Below are 21,328 nucleotides of genomic sequence, written 5' to 3'. Positions count from 1 at the left end.
TTGCTGGAGAGCAGGCATGCTAACCACTTGGCCAACCAGGCCAGCAAAATCGTGCCTAAGTAACTGAAATGTTTTACTTGTTCTATAGGTTCTCCATTCACAATTTGGTTGATATTTTCAGTGTTTCGGCCTATTTTCATTGTCTTGGTCTTTTTAATGCTGACCTTCATATGATATTTCCTACAAGAGCTATTCAATTTAGTGGTATTCTTGTAGCAGATTTATTTAGAAGTATAACATCATTCGCATAAAGCAAAGAGCTGCGATTATCTCTCCAATTTTGATATCAGGTTTAATACCACTTTCCTTCATAATGTGATCCATATAGATAATGAATAACAAAAGGGTAGTGTACATCCTTGTCTGACACCAGATTTAACATTAAACCACCTCTTGTACTTCCTTCAATTCTAACTGCTGACTTACAACTCAAAGACTAAGTATTGCTTGATATAATGCCCCATTGACACCATATAACTGTAGCATTTTGAATAGCTTCTCTCTTGGCACCTTGTCATATGCCTTTTCCAGATCTACAAAACTTAAATGCAGATCTTTGTTATATTCCCATGATTTCTCAACTATCTGTAGTAAAGTGAAGATTTGATCTTGACAGCCTCTATTTGGCCAGAATCCAGCTTGTTCTTCACCAAGCTTTTCTTCCACAATTCTTCTCAACCGTTTCTCAAGTATACTTGCATATATCTTACCAGGAACACTCAGTAATGAAATATCTCTGTAATTATCACGTTCAGTTTTATTTCCCTTTTTATATTGGCACTATGAGCACTCTACTCCAGTCATCTGGAATTCGTCCCTCTGTCCAAGCCTTCTGAACTAAGCAGTGCAGCCACTGTAAGACTTTTATACCTCCATACTTGAGCATTTCTGGTCGAATATCATCTACTCCTGTTGCCTTTCAACATTTCAGGCTTTTGATGGCTTTTTCTACTTCAAGTATACATATGTATTCCTGACTGCATGCCTGGTTAGTGCTTTTTGCCACTGTGCTGTCATCACTGCTTGTTTCATGTAGCTATTTTTTGAAGTAATTACTCCAAGGATATCTTTTTCTCCTATTTTCATGTCATCTTTATCATCTCTAATTGCTTTTATAACACTGTTTTCTTCCATTTCTGAGTTTCTTCAACAACCTGCAGAATATCTTGCCACCTTCTTGATATTTATTTTCACGTTCTTCGCAAAGTCCTCCCATGACTTTTGTTTAGCTAGTTTTACACAGTGTTTAGCTTTCTTGCATTTGTCTCTCTATTCTCTAAGAGCACAAGCTGAGTTTTTTGCCAGGAACTTTTCATATGCTTTCTTCTTTTCTTTCACTGCCTCTTTAACTTCCTGTGTCCCCCATGCAGTTCTGATTTTTCTATCCTTGCAGACAACCTCACCACATGCCTCTCTAGCTGAATCAATCAGTGTTTTCTTCAGGGCTTGCCACTGAATCTCCAAGGTTTGGTTCCTGTTCTCAAACTCTTTCATTTTTCCTACAATAATTTTTGTGTATTTTAGTCTACAGTTCACATCTGAGAGCTGCTCAACTTTTATTCGCTTTAAAACTTTCTTACATGTTCTTCTTTTCCATATGAAATTCAATTTTATCTTGCTCAAGACTAAATGGTGATCACTTCCAATTTCAAATCCTCTGTACACTCTGGTGTCCTGCACCAGGGAGAAAACATCATATCAACAATAACATAGTGAAGGAGACTTTTCTTATTCCTTGCCTCTTCTCTCCATATGAATTTGTGCACATTTTTATGTTGGAACATTGTGTTAGTAATAACTAGTTTATATCCTGAGCCGAAATCGAACAGGTATTTGCCATTATTATTAGCTTTGCTGTTTTCTCTCAATTTTCCTGAAATATTTTTGTATGTTTGACAATCATTTCCTGCTCTGCTATTTAGATCCCCAACAAGGACCACCTTTTTCATTGTTTCAGGTGGTTTCTCTGAAGCCTCAAAAAATTCTTCTATTTCTACCTTAGTAGAACCTTCTGTTGGAACCATAGACACAAATAAGTCTCATTGTTCAGTTCCCCATTCTCATATTTGGCCATATCACTACTTGATACAGCTTGCCATTCAAGAAGATTAGCTTCATATTTAGTGTTGAATCCTATGGCTACTCCTTTTCCTTTTTTGTCATTGCCTGAATATAACATTTTGTATTTATTGTTCAGAAAGATCTCACCAACTAGTTTTTGCCTTTTTTTTGTTTCGATCACCCGTATTATGTCAATCTGGTACTTATCCAATTTCTCAGCTAGCTCCATTTCTTTGCCATTCAGGCTTCTTATGTTGATAGTACTGATCTTGAACTCTGGTGATGTTGAGTTTTAGGATTTGTTCCAGTAGCTGACTTTTCGCTCTTCCCCTGGTTCCCTGATTAAATCAACTGGGTACAGCTTGTTTTACTGTACAACCCCCCAGCGTGCATGAAATTTTGTAATGTTGCACCATCATTTGATATTTTGGTTTAAACCAATAAGAATACAATTTGATCGGCTAAATCCCAAATTGCCAGCCCATCCTCGTTTGTTCAGTATTCCAGGTAGATACCTAACCAGATGCGCCACCAGAAGGTGGGGATTGGACATTAGTTCAGAAACCCTAGTTGGTTCTTCACATTCCTTTAAAGGCTATGTGGAGGTCCCCTCTCAGTTATATAGCTTTGACCCTTAAGCATCCCCATAGATAGACATTATTATTATTATTAACAGACCTCTATGGAGTCAATAGACTCATTTTAAGGGTTCCAACATGTATACTTTCTCATAGACATTGAGAAATGTCTATGATAAAGTTTAAATGAGTATACATGCACATTATTCAAACATTGAACAAGCTATATATGGTGATCCCCATAAGTGTGTACTGACTGCCAATTATTTATATGTAAGGCAGATATATCAGATACTTGCAAAAAAGATCCAGTGCAAGTGACCATTCATTTGCACAAACTAGGAAAGATGTACAAACTTAGCAAATTGGTACTGATCAGTACTTCAGTACTTCAAATTGGTACTGACAACATACTTCAGATCAGTAGTACTTGAAATTTTAATCAGAAAATTGATTCCAGCTAACATTGAATAACAGAGTTGGTCCTGAAAGGTACAAGTCGGTTCTTTTCAGTTTAGTAAGTCATATTTCATTTATTCCTTTGAGAATATATCATTTCATATTGTGCATTGTAATTTCAAGATGTGTGTGATACTTTCAGTCAATGTTATTTTTTCCATATAGTATTCTGTTGTCATTGTCATTACTTTGTGTTATAATCAAAAAGAAATATTGGTATTATATTAATAAAGATTTGAAAAGATTTGCTCATCTTAAAATATACTATAATTTCAAATATTTAACATTTTTAGGCTTGGTCATAAAGGCAAAGTAGATCTTATGTACATTCAAGATTCTTCAGGTGGTTACTACTACAGAGATCATTTACCAGTACTTGGTAATTATTTAATGATATTAATAAATGCAGTTCCCTTATAATTTTAAACTTATCTAATATTGGAGTATTGTAGCAAGTACAAAAACAATATTGAAACAGTGGGAATTTGTGACTTTAAAAACGTTTTCAAAACTGTTTGTAATATGAGAATAAGCATAAGAAGCAAAATAATAGTAGCAGTAGAGTGACTATTTTTTTTATCCTAGTATGATTTTTAGTTTATTCATATTTTTATTGGTCTACAGCTTACAACTACTTTTGTAGCTGAAGAATTTCTGAAAGATGAAACCGTCTAGGGTTCACTTAGAACACAGTAAAATAAAAAAAAAAAAAAGTAAGAAAAATGTGTTTGTGTGTGTGTACATGCACATATACACTCTTCTAAGTGGCAACCATCTGGTGTTAATAAATCAAAATATTTATCTATTCCTTGTACTAACAGAAATTTCATGTTTAAGTAACCCTGGAAATGATTTTTCTAAACACAGCTTTTGTCCAAGATTAAGATGGGATTCCCCCCCTACCCCCAGTATCTAGGGCTAGACAAAAAAAATTAGCTTGTGTTGAAGTAATAATGAATTTCTTTACTTCCTGATAAATATCTTTTAAATATAATTTTTGTTTTTCCCCATGGTACCTTGGCACATTTATTTAAGAGCACATTTCAGGGATGGTGTGTTTGTGTGTTTGGTTTATTTGGATAAAATGAAGGATAAAGGTCTTCATTCCATCATCATCAGATTTCATGATATGTACCCCCAAGGGGTGTTTTTGTTACTACGATAGCATTACGTGATTAAGTTTACATTATTGCTAATCTCCTATCAACAATTTTTTTTCCAAATCTATCTTTTACTTGTGAGTACTCCAATATCATGTCTGACATTTTGTGCTTCTAAGGCACTTCTGACTGAATGAATTCACCTAGACCGTAGTCTTCTTCTGGGTCTCTTTCTTGCCATCAAACACCAGTTTTGATAATCTTTCTTCACCCATTCTATTTAAGTAGCCATACCATCTCAGATTAGATCTGCTGACACATTCTTGAATGCTAATAATGTCAAGTTCCTTTCTAATATCTTCGTTTTTATTTTTAATATGATTCTGCCATTAATGCCATCAGTTCATTCCCCTAATTATTCTCAGAGCTCTCATATCTGTGGTCTTTAGTATTTGATCAATTGCTTTATTTCTAACCCAACTCCCAGATCCATAACTGGTTTAAACACTGTTTCTTATATTATGGTTTAAACACTGTTTCTTATATTGCTAGTTTGGTGTTTTGGCTAATTTCTCTCTTATTCCTTATAAATTTATTCATCTGGTTACCTACTATACCAGCTTTGATTATTCTGTTGTCTATTTCCTAATTTAACTTGCCATCTTCACTAAAAACTGTGCCTAAACAGCCAAAATATTTTACTTGTTCTATAGGATCCCGGTTCAGAAGAAAACTGAAGTTTTCTGTGCTCTTGCCTGTTTTCATAGTTTTGGTCTCTTTATTGCTGATTTTCATGTGAAACTTGTTGCAGATGTTATTCAATTTAGTTAGTGAATCCTGGACACTTGCACTAGATTGGTTTAGGAGTACAACATCATCTGCATAAAGCAAAGAGCTAAGTTTGACATCTCCAATTCTAATATCAGCCTTGATGCCACTTCCTTTCATAATATGTTTCATATAGATGATGAGTAAGAGTGGAGATAATGTGCATCCTTATCTTACACTTGATTTTGCATCATACCATCTTTCTGTATTTCTTTCAATTCTAACTGCTGACTCATAACTTAAATATAGACTATGTATTGCTCTGTATAATGTTCCATTCACACCATATAATTGTAGTGTTTTGAAAAGCTTTTCTCTGTGCACCTTGGTATGTCTTTTCCAGGTCTTGACAGATCCTTGTCATAATCCCACGATTTCTTAACTATTTTTCAAGTGAAAATCTATTATAGATTATCACTTATCATAGTTTCTCTCTCTTTTTTCGGTTATTGTCAGTCCCAGTGTTGGCTGATTGCGATGGAGATTTGCTCCTGAGTTAGCTTGTTTGTTGATTTATTTTATTTTTCCACTTGACACACTTATTGGAGAGCAAATTTGGGAGGTAGCAGTTTAGAATTTTGGATGAAATGAGGGATGAAAGTCTTCATTCCATTGAGGATTATTTATGCTATTTGATCTGAGCAGAAATAGAAGTCATGAAGGTCATCCCATTTGACACACAAGACTGAGAACCGTTGGTTGAAATTAGTTCCATGGCAAAGAAAACTTGGACAAGGTGTTAATCTTTAAAGGTACCTGTGGCATGACTATAAACAATAAATTACTCGATAAATACAGTAATTTACTTTAATTAAATGAAAGGACCCATATTTTGTACTTTCATTTCAGTTTAGTGGTTTAGAATTTTGTGTGAAGGATAAAATGCCTGAGGTAAGGCATGACAAATATATCCAGAAATGGAAGTGTGTTCGATGTGATTTGTATTCATTTGAATGGGGAGAATTTTACAGTATTTATTGCCTTAATCCAAAAATTATCAAATGTTAGCATAAATAATGTAGTAGAAAATATCAGGGGAAGTAATTGACCATGATGAAAAAAAAATATTGTTTGGAATGTGACATTCCAAATATGAACATAGTATTGGAAAACACAGGTAATGCACCAAGAGGAATAAAAAAATAAATAAATAAAATAAAATAAAAATCCTATTGTTTTTACACTTGAAAGAAATTGAAGTTCCAGGGGAGGAAAAATAACTTTCAAAGAAATAATTATTTGAATGGGGAACTGGAAAATGAGGCTTACTTGTGTCCATGGTCCCACAGAAGGTTCTACTAAGGTAGAAGTGGAGGAATTTTTTTATGCTTTTCGAGAAAGCAACTGACACAATGAAAAAGGAAAAGCTAGTCCTTGTTGGGGATCTAAATAGCAGAGTAGGAAATGATTGTCAGACATACAAAAATATTTTGGGAAAATTTGGAGAAAAGAGCAAAGCTAATAATAATAGCAAGTACCTGTTGGATTTCTGCTCAGGACATGGACTGGTTATTACTAACACCATGTTCCAACATAAAAATGTGCACAAATTCACATGGAGAGAAGAGGCTAGGAATAAGAAAAGTCTCATTGACTATGTTATTGTTGATAGTGATGTTTTCTCCCTGGTGCAGGACACCAGAGTGTACAGAGGATTTTAAATTGGAAGTGATCACTATTTAGTCTTGAGCAGGATAAAATTGAATTTCATATTGAAAAGAATAACATGTAAGAAAGTTTTAAAGTGAATAAAAGTTGAGCAGCTCTCAGATGTGAACTGTAGACTAAAATACAGAAAGATTATTGAAGAAAAAATAAAACAGTTTGAGAACAGGAACCTTTGAGATTCAGTGGCAAGCCTTAAAGAAAACCCTGATTGATTCAGCCAGAGAGGCATGCGGTGTGGTTGTGTACAAGGATAGAAAAATCAGAACTCCATGGTGGACGGAAGTTAAAGAGGCAGTGAAGGAAAAGAAGAATGCATTTCAAAAGTTCCTGGCAAATAAGTCAGCTTGTGCTCTTAGAGAATATAGAGACAAAACTAGCTAAACAAAATTCATGGGAGGACTTTGGGAAGAACATAGAAAATAAATATCAAGAAGGTGGTAAGATATTCTGGAGGTTGTTGAAGAAGCTTAGAAATTGAGGAAAGAGTGTTGTAAAAGGAGTTAGAGACGATAAAGGTGACATGAAAATGGTAGAAAAAGATATCCTTGAGGTATGGAGTAATTACTTCGAAAAATTGTTAAATGGAACAAGCCCTGATAGCACAGTGGTAAAAAACACTCAACAGGCATGCAGTCAGGAATACATATCCATACTTGAAGTAGAAAAAGCTATCAAAGGCTTGAAATGTGGAAAGGCAGCAGGAGTAGATGATATTTGTCCAGAAATGCTGAAGTATGGTGATGGTGGTATAAAAGTCTTACAGTGGGTGCCCAGCATAGTTCAGAAAGCCAGGACAGAGGGAGGAATTCCCGATGATTGGAGTAGAGCTCTCATAGTACCCATATATAAAAAGAGAAATAAAACTGAATGTGAAAATTACAGAGGTATTTCATTACTGAGCATTCCTGGTAAGATTTATGCAAGTATACTTGAGAAAATGTTGAGAAGAATTGTTGAAGAAAAGCTTGGTGAAGAACAAGCTGGATTCAGGCCAAATAGAGGCTGTCAGAATCAGATCTTCACTTTACGACAAATAGTTGAGAAAGTATGGGAATATAACAAAGATCTATACTTAAGTTTTGTCGATCTGGAAAAGGCATATGACAAGGTGCCAAGCGAAAAGCTATTCAATACGCTACAGTTATATGGTGTCAATGGGGCATTATATCAAGCAATACTTAGTCTTTATTTGAGTTGTACATCAGCAGTTAGAATTTAAGTAGAGGAAGATGGTTTAATGTTAAATCTGGTGTGAGACAAGGATGTACATTATCCCCTCTGTTATTCATTATCTATATGGATCACATTATGAAGGAAAGTGGTATTAAAATGATATCAAAATTGGAGATGTTTATGTCAGCACTTTGCTTTATGCAGATGTTATACTTCTAAATAAATCTGCTAGCAGTCTGCAAAGATTCCCTGACTACTTTGAATAACTGTTGTAATAGATATGGTATGAAGGTCAGCAATAAAAAGACGAAAACAATGAAAATAGGTAGAATTGTTGAAAGCGTCGACTGCATTTTGAACGGAGAACCTGTGGAACAAGTAAAACATTTCAGCTACTTAGACACGATTTTTAGTGAAGATGGTAAATTAAATATGGAAATAACAACAGAGTTAACAAAGTAGGAAGTCAATTGAATAAATTCATATGGAATAAAAGAGAAATTAGTTAGAACACTAAATTAGCTGTATACAAGACAGTGTCCAAACCAGTCTTAACTTATGGATCTGAGAGCTGGGTCAGAAGTAAAACACTTGACAAAAGACTAGAGACTGCAGATATGAGAATCCTGAGAAAGATTAGAGGCATTAACAGATGGCATCAATGGCAATATAATATTAAAAATGAGGATATTAGGAAAGAACTTGACATTGTCAGCATCCAGGAATGCATTAGCAGAGCTAATCTCATGTGGTATGGTCACTTAAATAGAATGGGAGAGGAAAGATTAGCAAAACAAGTGTTCTCTGCCAGGTTGGCAGGAAAACGACCCAGAGGAAGACCAAGATATAGGTGAATTGATACTGTACAAAGTGCCATAGACGATAGAAATATAACTTTGATAATGTTGGAGTCTTTGCAAGTAACAGACTGATTTGGAGGAAAATTGTAGATAGGAAGTTAGTAATGATGTAAATTTTTCATGTAATACTATTATATCCTGTACACCCCTTGAGGGTACATGGCAGGAATTTGATGATGATGAGAAATAATTATCAGTTAAGAAATAAATATAATGCAGCTTGAATTTGTTTAAGCTTTTATACAGCTTAAACAAATAAATCACGAGAAATTTACATGTAACATGCAAAAATTTGCACTAAAATGTTTTCCCATAAACTAGTGCATCCATTAACAAAAATGTACTTTATATATATAAAACTTTTCATTTTTGCTTTTGTTCATATTAACAAAATAATGTACTTTGAAAAGTCAGAATAAACATCAAAATTTCATAGTCAGCTAGCAGAAAATGACTCTGTACTATAAAACAGTAAATTAAGAAAAAGGAAGAATAGATATTAGATAGCTGTATAACAGCAATAATAGTTACTGCTATATAGCTATGATGTATGATCATAGCTAGAAAAATTTTGATGGGTGATCACATATGTGTATATATTCATGTTTTTTGACTGAGAAACAGACAAGTTAATTGAATGAAGCACACATGTTTCGTCAAAAATGACTTCTTCAGGTGTGGGACCATTTAAATCAAATCAAAAAACCATAAAAACACTGTGCCGTTATAATAACAGATGTAAACTGAAGTTAAGTTTGAATTGTCGTTATAGTCTGTGCTATTGTTCATATGCATATGAACAACATTAGAACTACAACGTGGACCATAACGACAATTCAAACTTAACATCAGCTTACAAGTCTGCATATGAACAACAATAGAACTACAGCACGGGCTATAACGACAATTCAAACTTAACTTCCGTTTACGTCTGTTATTATAATGGCACAGTGTTTTTATGGTTTTTTCATTTGATTTAAATGGGCCCACACCTGAAGAAGTCATTTTTGACGAAACATGTTGTGTGCTTCATTAAATTAACTCGTCTGTTTCTCGGTTTGTCAGTCAAAAAACATGCGCATATCTACTCACCAAGTCAATATAACTGATGATCATATATATATATATATATATATATATACACACAGGGTGTTCGGGATAAATTTGACAGTTTCGTAAGGAAAAAGAAAATCTTCTTTGTATCTATTAAATTTAATGAATTGACAAAAAAACATTACAGGCAGAGTTAATTACAATACTATCAACAAGATTTACTCAAAATAACCACCATTAGCATCGATCACAGCTTCAATTCTGCTTCGGAACCTCGAACAAGCTGATGCTACAGTCTCCCTGGGAAGGGCCGCAAAAACTGTTTTAATTTTATCCATTAACTGGGCTTTTGTATTACTGGAAGTGCGATTGGTGTCTTTTTCAACTGCGCCCCATACAAAATAATCCATGGGGTTAAGGTCTGGGGAGTTTGGAGGCCAAACATTTGGACTGGTGAAGTCGTAGAAATTTTCAGACAACCATTTTTGACTTCTCCCAGAGGTGTGGCAAGGGGCTGAATCCTGCTGCCATACATACGGCCTACCATTGGCTACCCTTGTTATCCAGGGCTTGACTACAGTTAGCAACTCCACGAACAAAGCCCGAATTCCAATGCCAGGGTTCTTCAACACCTGTTCCTGCAGATTTGCGAGGAATTCTGCTGTACGAACGCAATCAGATCGTCTGCTAGGGATCTTTCTTCTTGTTACATCCTCGTAGTCACCATTGCAAGTCTCTAGTTCATGCCTGATTGTTTTTACTGTATTCAGGGAGCATTGGGCAGCAGTCGTAATATCCTTATTTTGATGGCGGGCACGAATCATCATGATACAAGTTATTCTCTTCCATGATTCAGGTGGGTTCCAGCTATCCATCCTTTCTGACATCTTGTATATGAATGAAGAAGGGTCCAAACTTTTAAATGAAGAGAAGTGTGTGTTAATACATGTAACTTACGGAAAAATATAATTAATTATAAATATGTCAAATTTATCCCGAACACCCTGTATATATATATATATATATATATATATATATATATAACCATTTTTGGTTATAAGCCTACCCATTTGTTTCTTTCTCTGTTGAAGGTCTTCCAATGCTAGTTTTTCAGCCATCTCAAATAGCTCCTCCTTTTTTTGGCTAATGAAATATCACTATTTATCTTTACGTTTTGTTTTCAGTTTCTTCCATTATTATTTTCCCTTTAGCTATTCTGTGATTCACTCTGTTTTATCATGAAATGAAAATATAGTTTGTTTTGCTGTTTTTACTTATCCATGTCCATTACATTTCTTCTTTTGCTTCATTTTCTTATTCCATTTTTTCATGTATCTTTTTCTTATTCATTTGTTTTCCCAAGGCATGCCTTAAAATCTAACAATATTGTATAGGTTGTGGGATCTTGTATTGTAGTGGACACTGTTACAGAATTATTTAATTCTGAAATACTTTTAGGTGCATATTCCTGTCTATCTGGCCAAGTGTTAATGTACTTTCTCCAACTTGTTGGTTTGAATCCCCATGGGAATGAATGTTTTTGATGGGAGATGAATGTCATTGCCCTGTGTGAAACCTGCCCTGCATATTGGAGGGCCTGAGTGTCTTGAAAAAATTTTTTTCTAGAGCAGGGTTTCTAGAATATGTAAAAAAGAAATACAAGAAATTTCTTAGTGAGCCCATGGTACTAACTATAGGTTTACCTTTTTTAGGGTGAGTAGGAGTCACCCAGGGAAAAAACAATATATATAGATATATATTTATATATTTGTATGATTGTTTTCCTTTCTGATGTTCGTACTATTATATATGTTATCCATTCTGATATTTCTACATGTTTAGTAGCCTTGTATGCTATCCTTTGTGTTTATTAGGAGGCCTACTCCTCTGTTTCACATAATCCTGTCCTTTCTAGTAAAGTGCATTTCTCACTTTTATAGTTATACATACTTCTGACTGTTTTTTCACCTCACTCCTGTTATATCCCATTTCATTTTACTTATTTCGCATTCCAGTTCTACTATTTATCATCAGTAGTTTTTGCATTGTGTGAAGCAGTCATGATGCATTTTGTATTTATTTTTTCACTCTATTTTGAAGTAGTATATCTGTTTGACAGCTTCATTTCTCTACTGAAATAGGGTCTTGGAAATTTTAAGGTCTCACAGTGCCTAATACTGTGGATTATCTTCTCTCATGAAGGCAGCTTTGGAAAGGATTGGTAGTATCCCATCTAATGTTAACACTACTGCAGAATGCTATTGTTATTATCATGCTTGCCAATCAAAAAGATAGGTAATCTACATGTGTCCTTATCCCACATTACTCTGCTTCATATTTCTTAGCAACCACTTAAGCCCTGTATTCATCTGGCTCCTTTAAGAGAGCCAAATGACTGCAGAGGTAAGTAGATGCTATTGGGAGGTTGCTACTATGGAGCACCATCATGCTCTGTTGGAACTATTCTTAGTCCCATTCATCAATAACAACCTGCCCAGTTGGGAAGGGGGTGCTCTGCTGGTATGCACTGTTACCAGCAGAACCGAATCCATACGTGAAACATACAAGACCCTTTGCTACATCAAAGTATGGATTTCTGTAATGTAGTTACAGAAATTAATTGAACGTTTATTTCATCATTGACTGCTATATATAAGTTGTACATGGACGTAATTCCAAAAAAAAAAAAACATAGAAGAGTAATCATATTGGTAATCATTCATTACTAACATGATTTTTAATATTTATTATTTATTCACATTACAGTTTAGCATGCTTATGTATTATGAGGGCACATCCATGAAGTACGAAGACTCATCACTGGAGACACAACCTCTCATACCTCTCCTTGAACCCATTAAAAGAGCACTCACAACTGATTCTAGCAATCCATTCCACTCATTCACAACTCTCCAAGCAAAAAATCTAGTCCTCACAACAGCTTGGGAACAAGAGAAGCCCTTTTCTGTTCTCAGATCTTATTTCAAAAATGTATTGACCAAAACAAGGTAATATTCATTTGCTTCATCGACTTCAAGAAAGCATTTGACAAAGTCCAACATGCTAAAATGATTGGACTATTAAAAAAGAATTGGATTAGATGGTAAAGACATCAGGATCATTGAAAACTTATATTGGAACCAAAAGGCATCTGTTCAAGTTGATGACATTATTACAGACTCGATTAACATCAAACGAGGTGTAAGGCAAGGATGTGTGCTGTCACCTCTTCTTTTTAACATCTACTCAGAAGCCATATTTCAAAAAGTCTTGGAAGGAAGAAAGGAAGGGATTAGTGTAAATGGTGAAATCATCAGTAACATCCGATATGCCGATGATACAGCTATTCTGGCTGACAATATTCAGGCTCTTCAAAATCTTTTGGAACTAATAAATGAAGAGAGTGAAAAAATGGGATTAAAAATAAATATCACCAAAACTAAATTCATGGTCATAAGTAAGAAACCAATTCTTAATTTAGCACTTTCTTTAAATAGGAAACAAATAGAAAGAGTGGCAAAGTTTAAATATCTCGGATGCTGGTTAAATGAAGATTGCAATCCAGAAATGGAAATAAAAGTTAGAATTGAAATGGCAAGAAAAAATTTTCTCTTGATGAAATCAACACTGTGTAACCGCAGTTTAAACTTAGAGCTTAGAGTACGCATGATTAAATGCTATGTATGATATGTACTGCTATACGGTGCAGAAACTTGGACCTTAAAAACATCAATAAAAAGACTTGAAGCCTTTGAGATGTGGTTATACAGACGGATGTTAAAAATCCCATGGACAGCAAAAACTTCCAATCAGGAAGTACTGGAACAAATGGGGAAATCATGTGAACTTTTAATACCATAAAAAGAAGGAAAACTGCATATCTTGGTCACCTACTTCATAATGAAAAATATAAGATACTTCAACTGATTATTAAAGGGAAGATAAATGGAAGAAGAGGACAAGGAAGACGAAGAAAATCTTGGCTGGCAGACATTAGACAGTGGACTGGTATGAACTCTGAGAGACTGCTCAGAGTAGCTGAGAATCGCTCAAAATTTGCCAAGGTGGTCACTGACCTCCGATAGGAGATGGCATTCAAAGAAGAAGAAATGTTTCTATCATATCCCCTCTTTTTCTCCTGTCAACTAGTTTCTGCACTCCACAGACAGCCAATCTATCCTCATAGGGAACATTCCACAGGCCATCTTGGTCACTCACCTCTGAATTGTCTCCACCACTTCCTCATCCCCAAGATATGCAGGGGACTACAATTAAGCACAGTAGTTCAGATGTGGGTGTATCAAGGTCTTATAAAGAGGAATAACAACTTCCTTATCTCTACTTGTTAATGTGTTTTTCGATAGCCAAGTAATTTTATTATATATCCTTGCAGTATGGAGTAATTACTTTGAAAAACTGCTAAATGAAACAAGAAGTGATGATAGCACAGTGCTAAAAAACACTGACCAGGCATGCAGTCAGGAATACATATCCATACTTGAAGTAGAAAAAGCCATCAAAGGCTTGAAATGTGGAAAGGCAGCAGGAGTGGATGATATTCGACCAGAAATGCTGAAATATAATGGTATAAAAGTCTTACAGTGGTTGCGCTGCACAGTTCAGAAGGTCTGGACAGAGGGACGAATTCCTGATGATTGGAGTAGAGCTCTAATAGTACCCATACATAAAAAGGGAAATAAAACTGAATGTGAGAATTACTGAGGTATTTCCCTACTGAGTGTTCCTGGTAAGATTTATGCCAGTATACTTGAGAAACGGTTGAAAAGAATAGTGGAAGAAAAGCTTGGTGAAGAACAAGCTGGATTCTGGCCAAATAGAGGCTGTCAGGATCAGATCTTCACTTTACAACAATTAGTCAAGAAAGCATGGGAATATAACAAAGATCTGTATTTAAGTTTTGTCGATTTGGAAAAGGCATATGACAAGGTGCCAAGAGAGAGGCTGTTCAATATGCTACAGTTATATGGTATCAATGGGGAATTATATCAAGCAATACTTAGTCTTTATCTGAGTTGTAAGGCAGCAGTTAGAATTGAAGGAAGTACAGGAAGATGGTTTATCCCCTCTGTTATTCATTATCTATATGGATCACATTATGAAGGAAAGTGGTATTAAACCTGATATCAAAATTGGAGATGTTAATGTCAGCTCTTTGCTTTATGTGGATGATGTTATACTTCTAAATAAATCTGCTACAAGTCTGCAAGATTCTCTGACTAAATTGAATAGCTGTTGTAATAGATATGGTATGAAGGTCAGCAATAACAAAACAAAGACAATGAAAATAGGCAGAATCATTGAAAATGTCAACTGTGTTGTGAATGGAGAACCTGTGGAACAAGTAAAACATTTCAGCTATTTAGGCACGATTTTTACTGAAGATGGTAAATTAAATATAGAAATAGACAACAGAATCAGCAAAGCTGGTATGGTGGGAAGTCAATTGAATAAATTCATATGGAATAAGAGAGAAATTAGTCGGAACACTAAATTAGCTGCATACAAGACGGTGTTCAAACCAGTTTTAACTTATGGATCTGAGAGCTAGGTCAGAAGTAAAACACTTGACCAAAGACTAGAGACCACAGATATGAGAGTCCTGAGAAAGATTATAGGCGTGAACAGATGGCATCAACAGCAATATCATGTTAAAAGCGAGGTTAGTAGGAACGAACTTGACATTGTCAGTATCCAGGAATGCGTTAGCAGAGCTAATCTCAGGTGGTATGGTCACTTAAACAGAATGGGCGAGGAAAGATTAGCAATACAAGTGTTCTCTGCCAGGTTGGCAGCAAAATGACCCAGAGGAAGACCAAGATATAGATGGATTGATATGGTACAAAGTGCCTTAGACGATAGAAATATAAGATCTGATAATGTTGGAGTCTTGACAAGTAACAGACTGATTTGGAAGAAAATTGTAGATAGGAAGTTAGTAATGATGTAATTTTTTCATGTAGTACTATCATATCCTGTACACCCTTTGAGGGTACATGACAGGAAATTGATGATGATGAAGTAATTTTATAGGCTACCTTAGCAATATGTCCTCTAAACTTTAACTGTGTCTTCCACCAACCCCTAAATCTCTAGCTTAATCTATTTCCTGGAGTATAGTGCCATCAATGTGATATACAGCTTTTAATCTATTTATCCCAGAATACATAACTTTATAGATTTCTTAACATTAAACTGACAGCCTATTTAAATTGTTCTTCAAGCTCTCCACGTTGCCTTGATTAACTATGACGCTACCTAATTTCGCATCATCAGCAAACAACTGAATATTTCCTTTCAGGTTATTTCCTATATCATCTTCTTCTTGGCTTCTCATATTAGACAATTGTTTGCCTGTAACGTTTTCAAGGGTTTAAAAAGTCTTCTGCCCATCTCCTCCTGTGTGTCCCCTTGGATTTTATTTCCAAGCGATATTTGGCCATTCGTCCTCATTCATTCTTTTTTAATGGTTTTTCCAGTTCTTTCTATAGTTTGTGATGTCTTCTGTTATATTAATTATGGATAACTGTTTTCTTATTTCTTCATTTCTTATCTTGTCTGTTCTTTTATAGTCTGTGAGCGGTCTTAGGAACGTCATTTCTGCATCTTCCACTTGTCTTTTTATCTCATTCTCCCCAAGTCCATGTTTCACTGCCATATTTCAGAATTGGTTTGGCTATTATTTTATATAGTTTTATTTTTTGTTGTTCTAGACATCTGTTTATTGAGGTTTTAAAAGAGGTAAACCGTGAGTAGACATAACTATACATAATAAATAACGGAAAAACTCACGTAGAAATATTATTTAATAGTATAATTTTCGCTTGTGTGTCACAGGCATCTTCAGTACAATTAAGCACAAAATTAAACACTAACTGACAATTCCAAAAAGCGCCACCTAAGTAGCTGGTGTAAGATAACTAAAAAAGTCAATAACTTTCCTATTAAAAAAAAAAAAAAAAAAAAAAAAAAAAAAAAACTGTTGAAACTTTTACTACTGTAATGCGCATATCTTCGAGTTCTTACTTAAAGGTTTTCAATGATTCTCATGACAAGCTAAAACGCAAATTTGAATCACTAGTCAGCTTACCTAGATCCAGTAATAATACTATTGATATAGATAAAGTAGTCATAAATGTTTCTGGACGTCCACTAACAGACTGTGAACGTTTTGTTTTATCAAAAGGATATGATTTCGCTGTTACGCCGAATAAGGTGCCTATTATGGATTTTTTTTCATAACATAGACAGGGGTATTCGATCCTTATCCCAAAAAAAACAGCCAACAGATTACGTTTTGAATGTGCACATTCTTTTGAATGTGCACAAATTCTTTTTCATGCCAAGCCTCCTCCTAATCTTTCTTACTCTGAATTTAAAGCATTGACATCACTGAAGAATAACAATAATTTAATAATTACGAAAGCTGATAAGGGGAAGGCTGTAGTGATTCAAGATAGGAAGGAATATGAGAGAAAAATGTCTCTTTTACTTCGTGACTATTCAACTTATAGGCCTCTTATATCGGATCCTACCCGGAGTCAATTGAAGAGACTTAATTCTCTTATAGATAATGTATCTACATGGAATGAAGATCAAAAGAAAAAACTTAAAACCTTCTTCGGTCGTCCACCTAGATTGTATGGGCTTCCAAAAGTTCATAAACCAGGCATTCCGTTAAGACCAGTCGTAGATTGTATAGGTTGCCCCACTTACAAAATCTCAAAATTTTTATCTAATTTACTCTCCTCTTCAACTAGAAGAACTGATACTTATATAAAAAATACTTTGGATTTCAAAAATAAAATTTCAGATCTTCATTTGGACGTTTCTGATATCATGATCAGTTTAGATGTTGTTTCTTTATTTACAAATGTGCCTCTTTCGGAAAGTACTGAATTACTACAACAGGAATTTCCTTCAGACATTGTAAACTTATTTGATTTTGTAATAAATTCTGGTTATTTTTCTTTTAAAAATAAGTTGTATCAACAAATTGAAGGAACTGCAATGGGTAATCCTCTCTCTCCTGTTATCTCCAATTTCTTTATGGAACATTTTGAACAACGTATCTTTGACAATATTTCTCCCAGACCTACTCATTGGTTCAGATATGTCGATGACATTTTTGCTGTATGGAATGGCTCTTCTGATAAACTTCAACAATTTCTCAATAAGTTAAACGCATTTCATCCTAGGATCAAGTTTACCCTAGAAGTAGAATCAAATAAGCAGTTAGCCTTTTTAGATCTTCTAATTCTTCGCCAACCAGATGGTAACCTACATTTCTCAGTTTATAGAAAGAAGACTCATACAGGTCATTATATCCATGCAGAATCTCATCACCATCCCAGTCAAAAGGCAGGAACTATTAAAACACTGGTTCATCGGGCCCACTCCTTTTGTTCTACAGACGATCTTTTACAGAAAGAAATACGATATATAACTTCTTCCTTTCTATCTAATGGCTATAAGAATTGCTTCATTAAAAGAACTTTGAGTAGATTTAATATGTCTCCCTCTTCAAACACAGAGGAAATAACGTGCATTATCATCCCTTATATACAAGGCATCAGTGAACGTATAGCAAAAATTTTAAAACCACTGAATATTTTTGTTGCCTTTCGACCGTTTAGAAAAATCTCCACCTTTCTCGCTTCTCCAAAGGACAAGCTTCCACATCTTAATCATCCAGGTGTCTACCAGATTCCGTGCTCTTGTGGATTATGTTATTTCGGACAAACGGGAAGATCTGCCTCCATTCGGCTAGAAGAACACCAATCTTATATTGAATACTTTAAACCTGAAAAGTCTGGACTTGCAGAACATGCCATCTTCACTAGACACAGAGTTCATTGGAGAAAGAAGAGTTCTTCACAAAAGTCAGTTTCTCATGGAACGCCTTTATAAAGAAGCATGTGAAACTCTACTTCATTCTCCTAACTTAAACAGATATGACGGCTTACGTCTATCCCCTTTATGGGAGATAGTACTTTACAAATCAGCTAATCTTTCCTAACTTTTTATTGTATTAAATTTTTTTTTTTTTTAGGAAAGTTATTGACCTTTTTAGTTATCTTACACTAGCTACTTAGGTGGCGCTTTTTGGAATTGTCAGTTAGTGTTTAATTTTGTGCTTAATTGTACTGAAGATGCCTGTGACACACAGGCGAAAATTATACTATTAAATAATATTTCTACGTGAGTTTTTCCGTTATTTATTATGTATGTTTTATTGAGGTGTCTATTCTAAGTTCCAATGACTGCTTATATATCATTTATGTACAAATTAAACATCAATAGTCCCAGCACTGAACCTTGTGGCACACCACTAGTTCTCTGTTTTCGCTTCGATTCCACCCCTCCATATACCACTTTTTGATATCTGTCCAGCAACCACCCTATTATCCAATTAACTAGTGTCATATCCATCCCCATTTGTTCTAATTTACGTAACAGAGTTCCATGTGGTATTCTGTCAAATGCCTTTGCAAAATCATGTAAACATTTCCTTTATCCAACTCAGCTGTTACTTTATTATCTAAAGTTAGCAAATTACTAAGGCATGACTGACCCTTCACAAAGCCATGTTGACCCTCATGCAATATAATATTTTTATCTACCTATTCTTGAATTCTTTTTTTAACCAATTTTCTAGTACTTTTTAGCACCACTCCTGAGATACTGATTGGTCTATAATTTTCTACTGCAGTCTTGGAACCTCCCTTATGCAAAGTTATTTTGTCCTCTTTCCACTCCCTTGGAACTCTGAGAGCTGAGACTTAACGAGCATAATCAAAGGCATTGCCAGTTCCCTTGCACATTCTCGCAAAACCATAGCTGATAACTCATCTAATCCCACAGCTGTATTTACGTTGAGATTCTGCAATATCCTAAGAACATCCAGTTCATCCTCCTCTGTTCCCACATTAGTGTCTATCACATAGATTAAAGCAGCAACCTCACTAGGATGATATCCTTGCAAAGTGGTCACTCAGTAACTCAACTATTTTATTTGCTTCTCTCTCTCTCCTGGTAACCATCAACACTCATTACAATGACTATGGTTAATCTTCCATAGTCATTCTGCTTCTTACTTGCAACATAATGAAATAACTCTTTGGTATTTCCTTTGACCTGCTCGGCTAGATTTTTCTCGATTCTCGTAGACAGGCTTATACGTTGGTTATGCATTTCTAAATAACTTAGGGAATTGAAACAACGTAGATCCGAATATAAATTAAATAATATTTTAATAGATATTTCCGATATTTCGGCAATGTCACATTGCCATTTTCTAAAGGAACTTACAAAAAGGCAGGTGCACACCAGGCAATAACAATACAGTAACTAATAATGAAGATTTGAAGCTATCGTTCTCCTAGAAGTCCTGATGGTGCCCTCTGGAGGGCTAAGTAGGCGTTCATGGCCGTTGGGCTGAAGGTCTGCTGATGTATGCCTCCCAAATTTGGGGCAGTCGCATACAACCAAATTGGTTGAGGTTTGGAGAGTTTCTTAGGGCAGAGGCTGATTCCATAAATAATCTTTCGAATTTATATTTGCTCCGGTGTATTATTGTTGCTTTCTTCCACCGTATTCTGTGGCGAGTATCCAGAGCATGGTCTGCAAGACCAGAATGGCTATACTTGTAAAACCGGATGTAGTCCTTGTGTTCAGAAATTCTGATATTCGCTGTCCTGCCTGTTTGGCCAAAGTACGACAGTTTACAACTGCAATGGACCTGGTATACACCAGGTAGGTCTAGGGGAAGTGGTTGATCTTTGGTAGAGCAGATAAGGGATGCCAATTTTCTGTAAGGCCTGTAACAGGAGGTGAGGTCATGTTTTTTTAGAATTTTGGTAATTTTTTCTGAGGTGCCTCGGATGTAGGGAATGGTGATGGATTTAGAGTAATCTTTTTTGTGGAGGGGGGAGGAGGGGGGCTGTGGTTTGTAGGTTTTAATATTTTTTGGATTTTTTTTGGGGGGGGGGTAGCCATTGGCTGAGAAAGTGTTGAGGATGTGATTTAGTGTTAAGGGCTATGTCGTTAGAACAGATTAGTTTAGCCCTGTTGTGTAGTGTTTTTACCACTCCATATTGTTGTGAGGGGGGGTGGTGGGATTGTTGGTGGATGTATCTGCCTGTATGGGTGGGTTTTCTGTAAACTGAGAAAACCAAGGTTCCATCAGGCTGGCGGGTGACTAGTGTGTCTAGGAAAGGGAGGCAGTTGTTTTCCTCTTTTTCCAGGGTGAACTTGATTCTGGCGTGTTGGTTGTTTAAGTGTGTAAGGAAGGAGAGGAGTGTTTCAGAGCCATGTGGCCAAATAGCGAACACATCATCAACGTAGCGAAGCCATATGGTTGGTTTTTGTGGGGCAGAGGCTATGGCTTTTTTCTCAAAGGTCTCCATAAAGAAATTGGCCAAGGGTGGTGAGAGTGGTGAGCCCATGGCTGTCCCCTCTATTTGTTTGTAGAATTTTCCCTGCCAAACGAAATAGCCTGAGTTCATTGTGAACTGAAATAGGGCTGAGA

At 35.5% G+C, this 21,328-nt stretch overlaps 1 protein-coding gene across 2 annotated transcripts in view; it reads left to right on the top strand.

Annotated features, from left to right (window-relative positions):
- mib2 (E3 ubiquitin-protein ligase mind bomb 2) overlaps window positions 1-21,328 on the top strand; it is a 360,322-nt gene that overhangs the window by 125,408 nt on the left and 213,586 nt on the right. For both annotated transcript variants that reach the window (XM_090392033.1, XM_090392032.1), the window contains exon 7: window positions 3,392-3,477. In XM_090392033.1, the coding sequence (XP_090248159.1) occupies window positions 3,392-3,477 (86 nt within the window). The remainder of the gene's footprint in view (window positions 1-3,391; window positions 3,478-21,328) is intronic.

The sequence above is a fragment of the Typopeltis vanoorti genome, chromosome 4, assembly GCF_054136105.1.
Source record: "Typopeltis vanoorti isolate ZY-2024b chromosome 4, IOZ_Tvanoo_1.0, whole genome shotgun sequence".
NCBI classification, from domain to species: Eukaryota; Metazoa; Arthropoda; class Arachnida; order Uropygi; family Thelyphonidae; genus Typopeltis; species Typopeltis vanoorti.
Note: the sequence above shows the minus strand (reverse complement) of the source record. Positions and strands in the feature narration are given on the sequence as shown.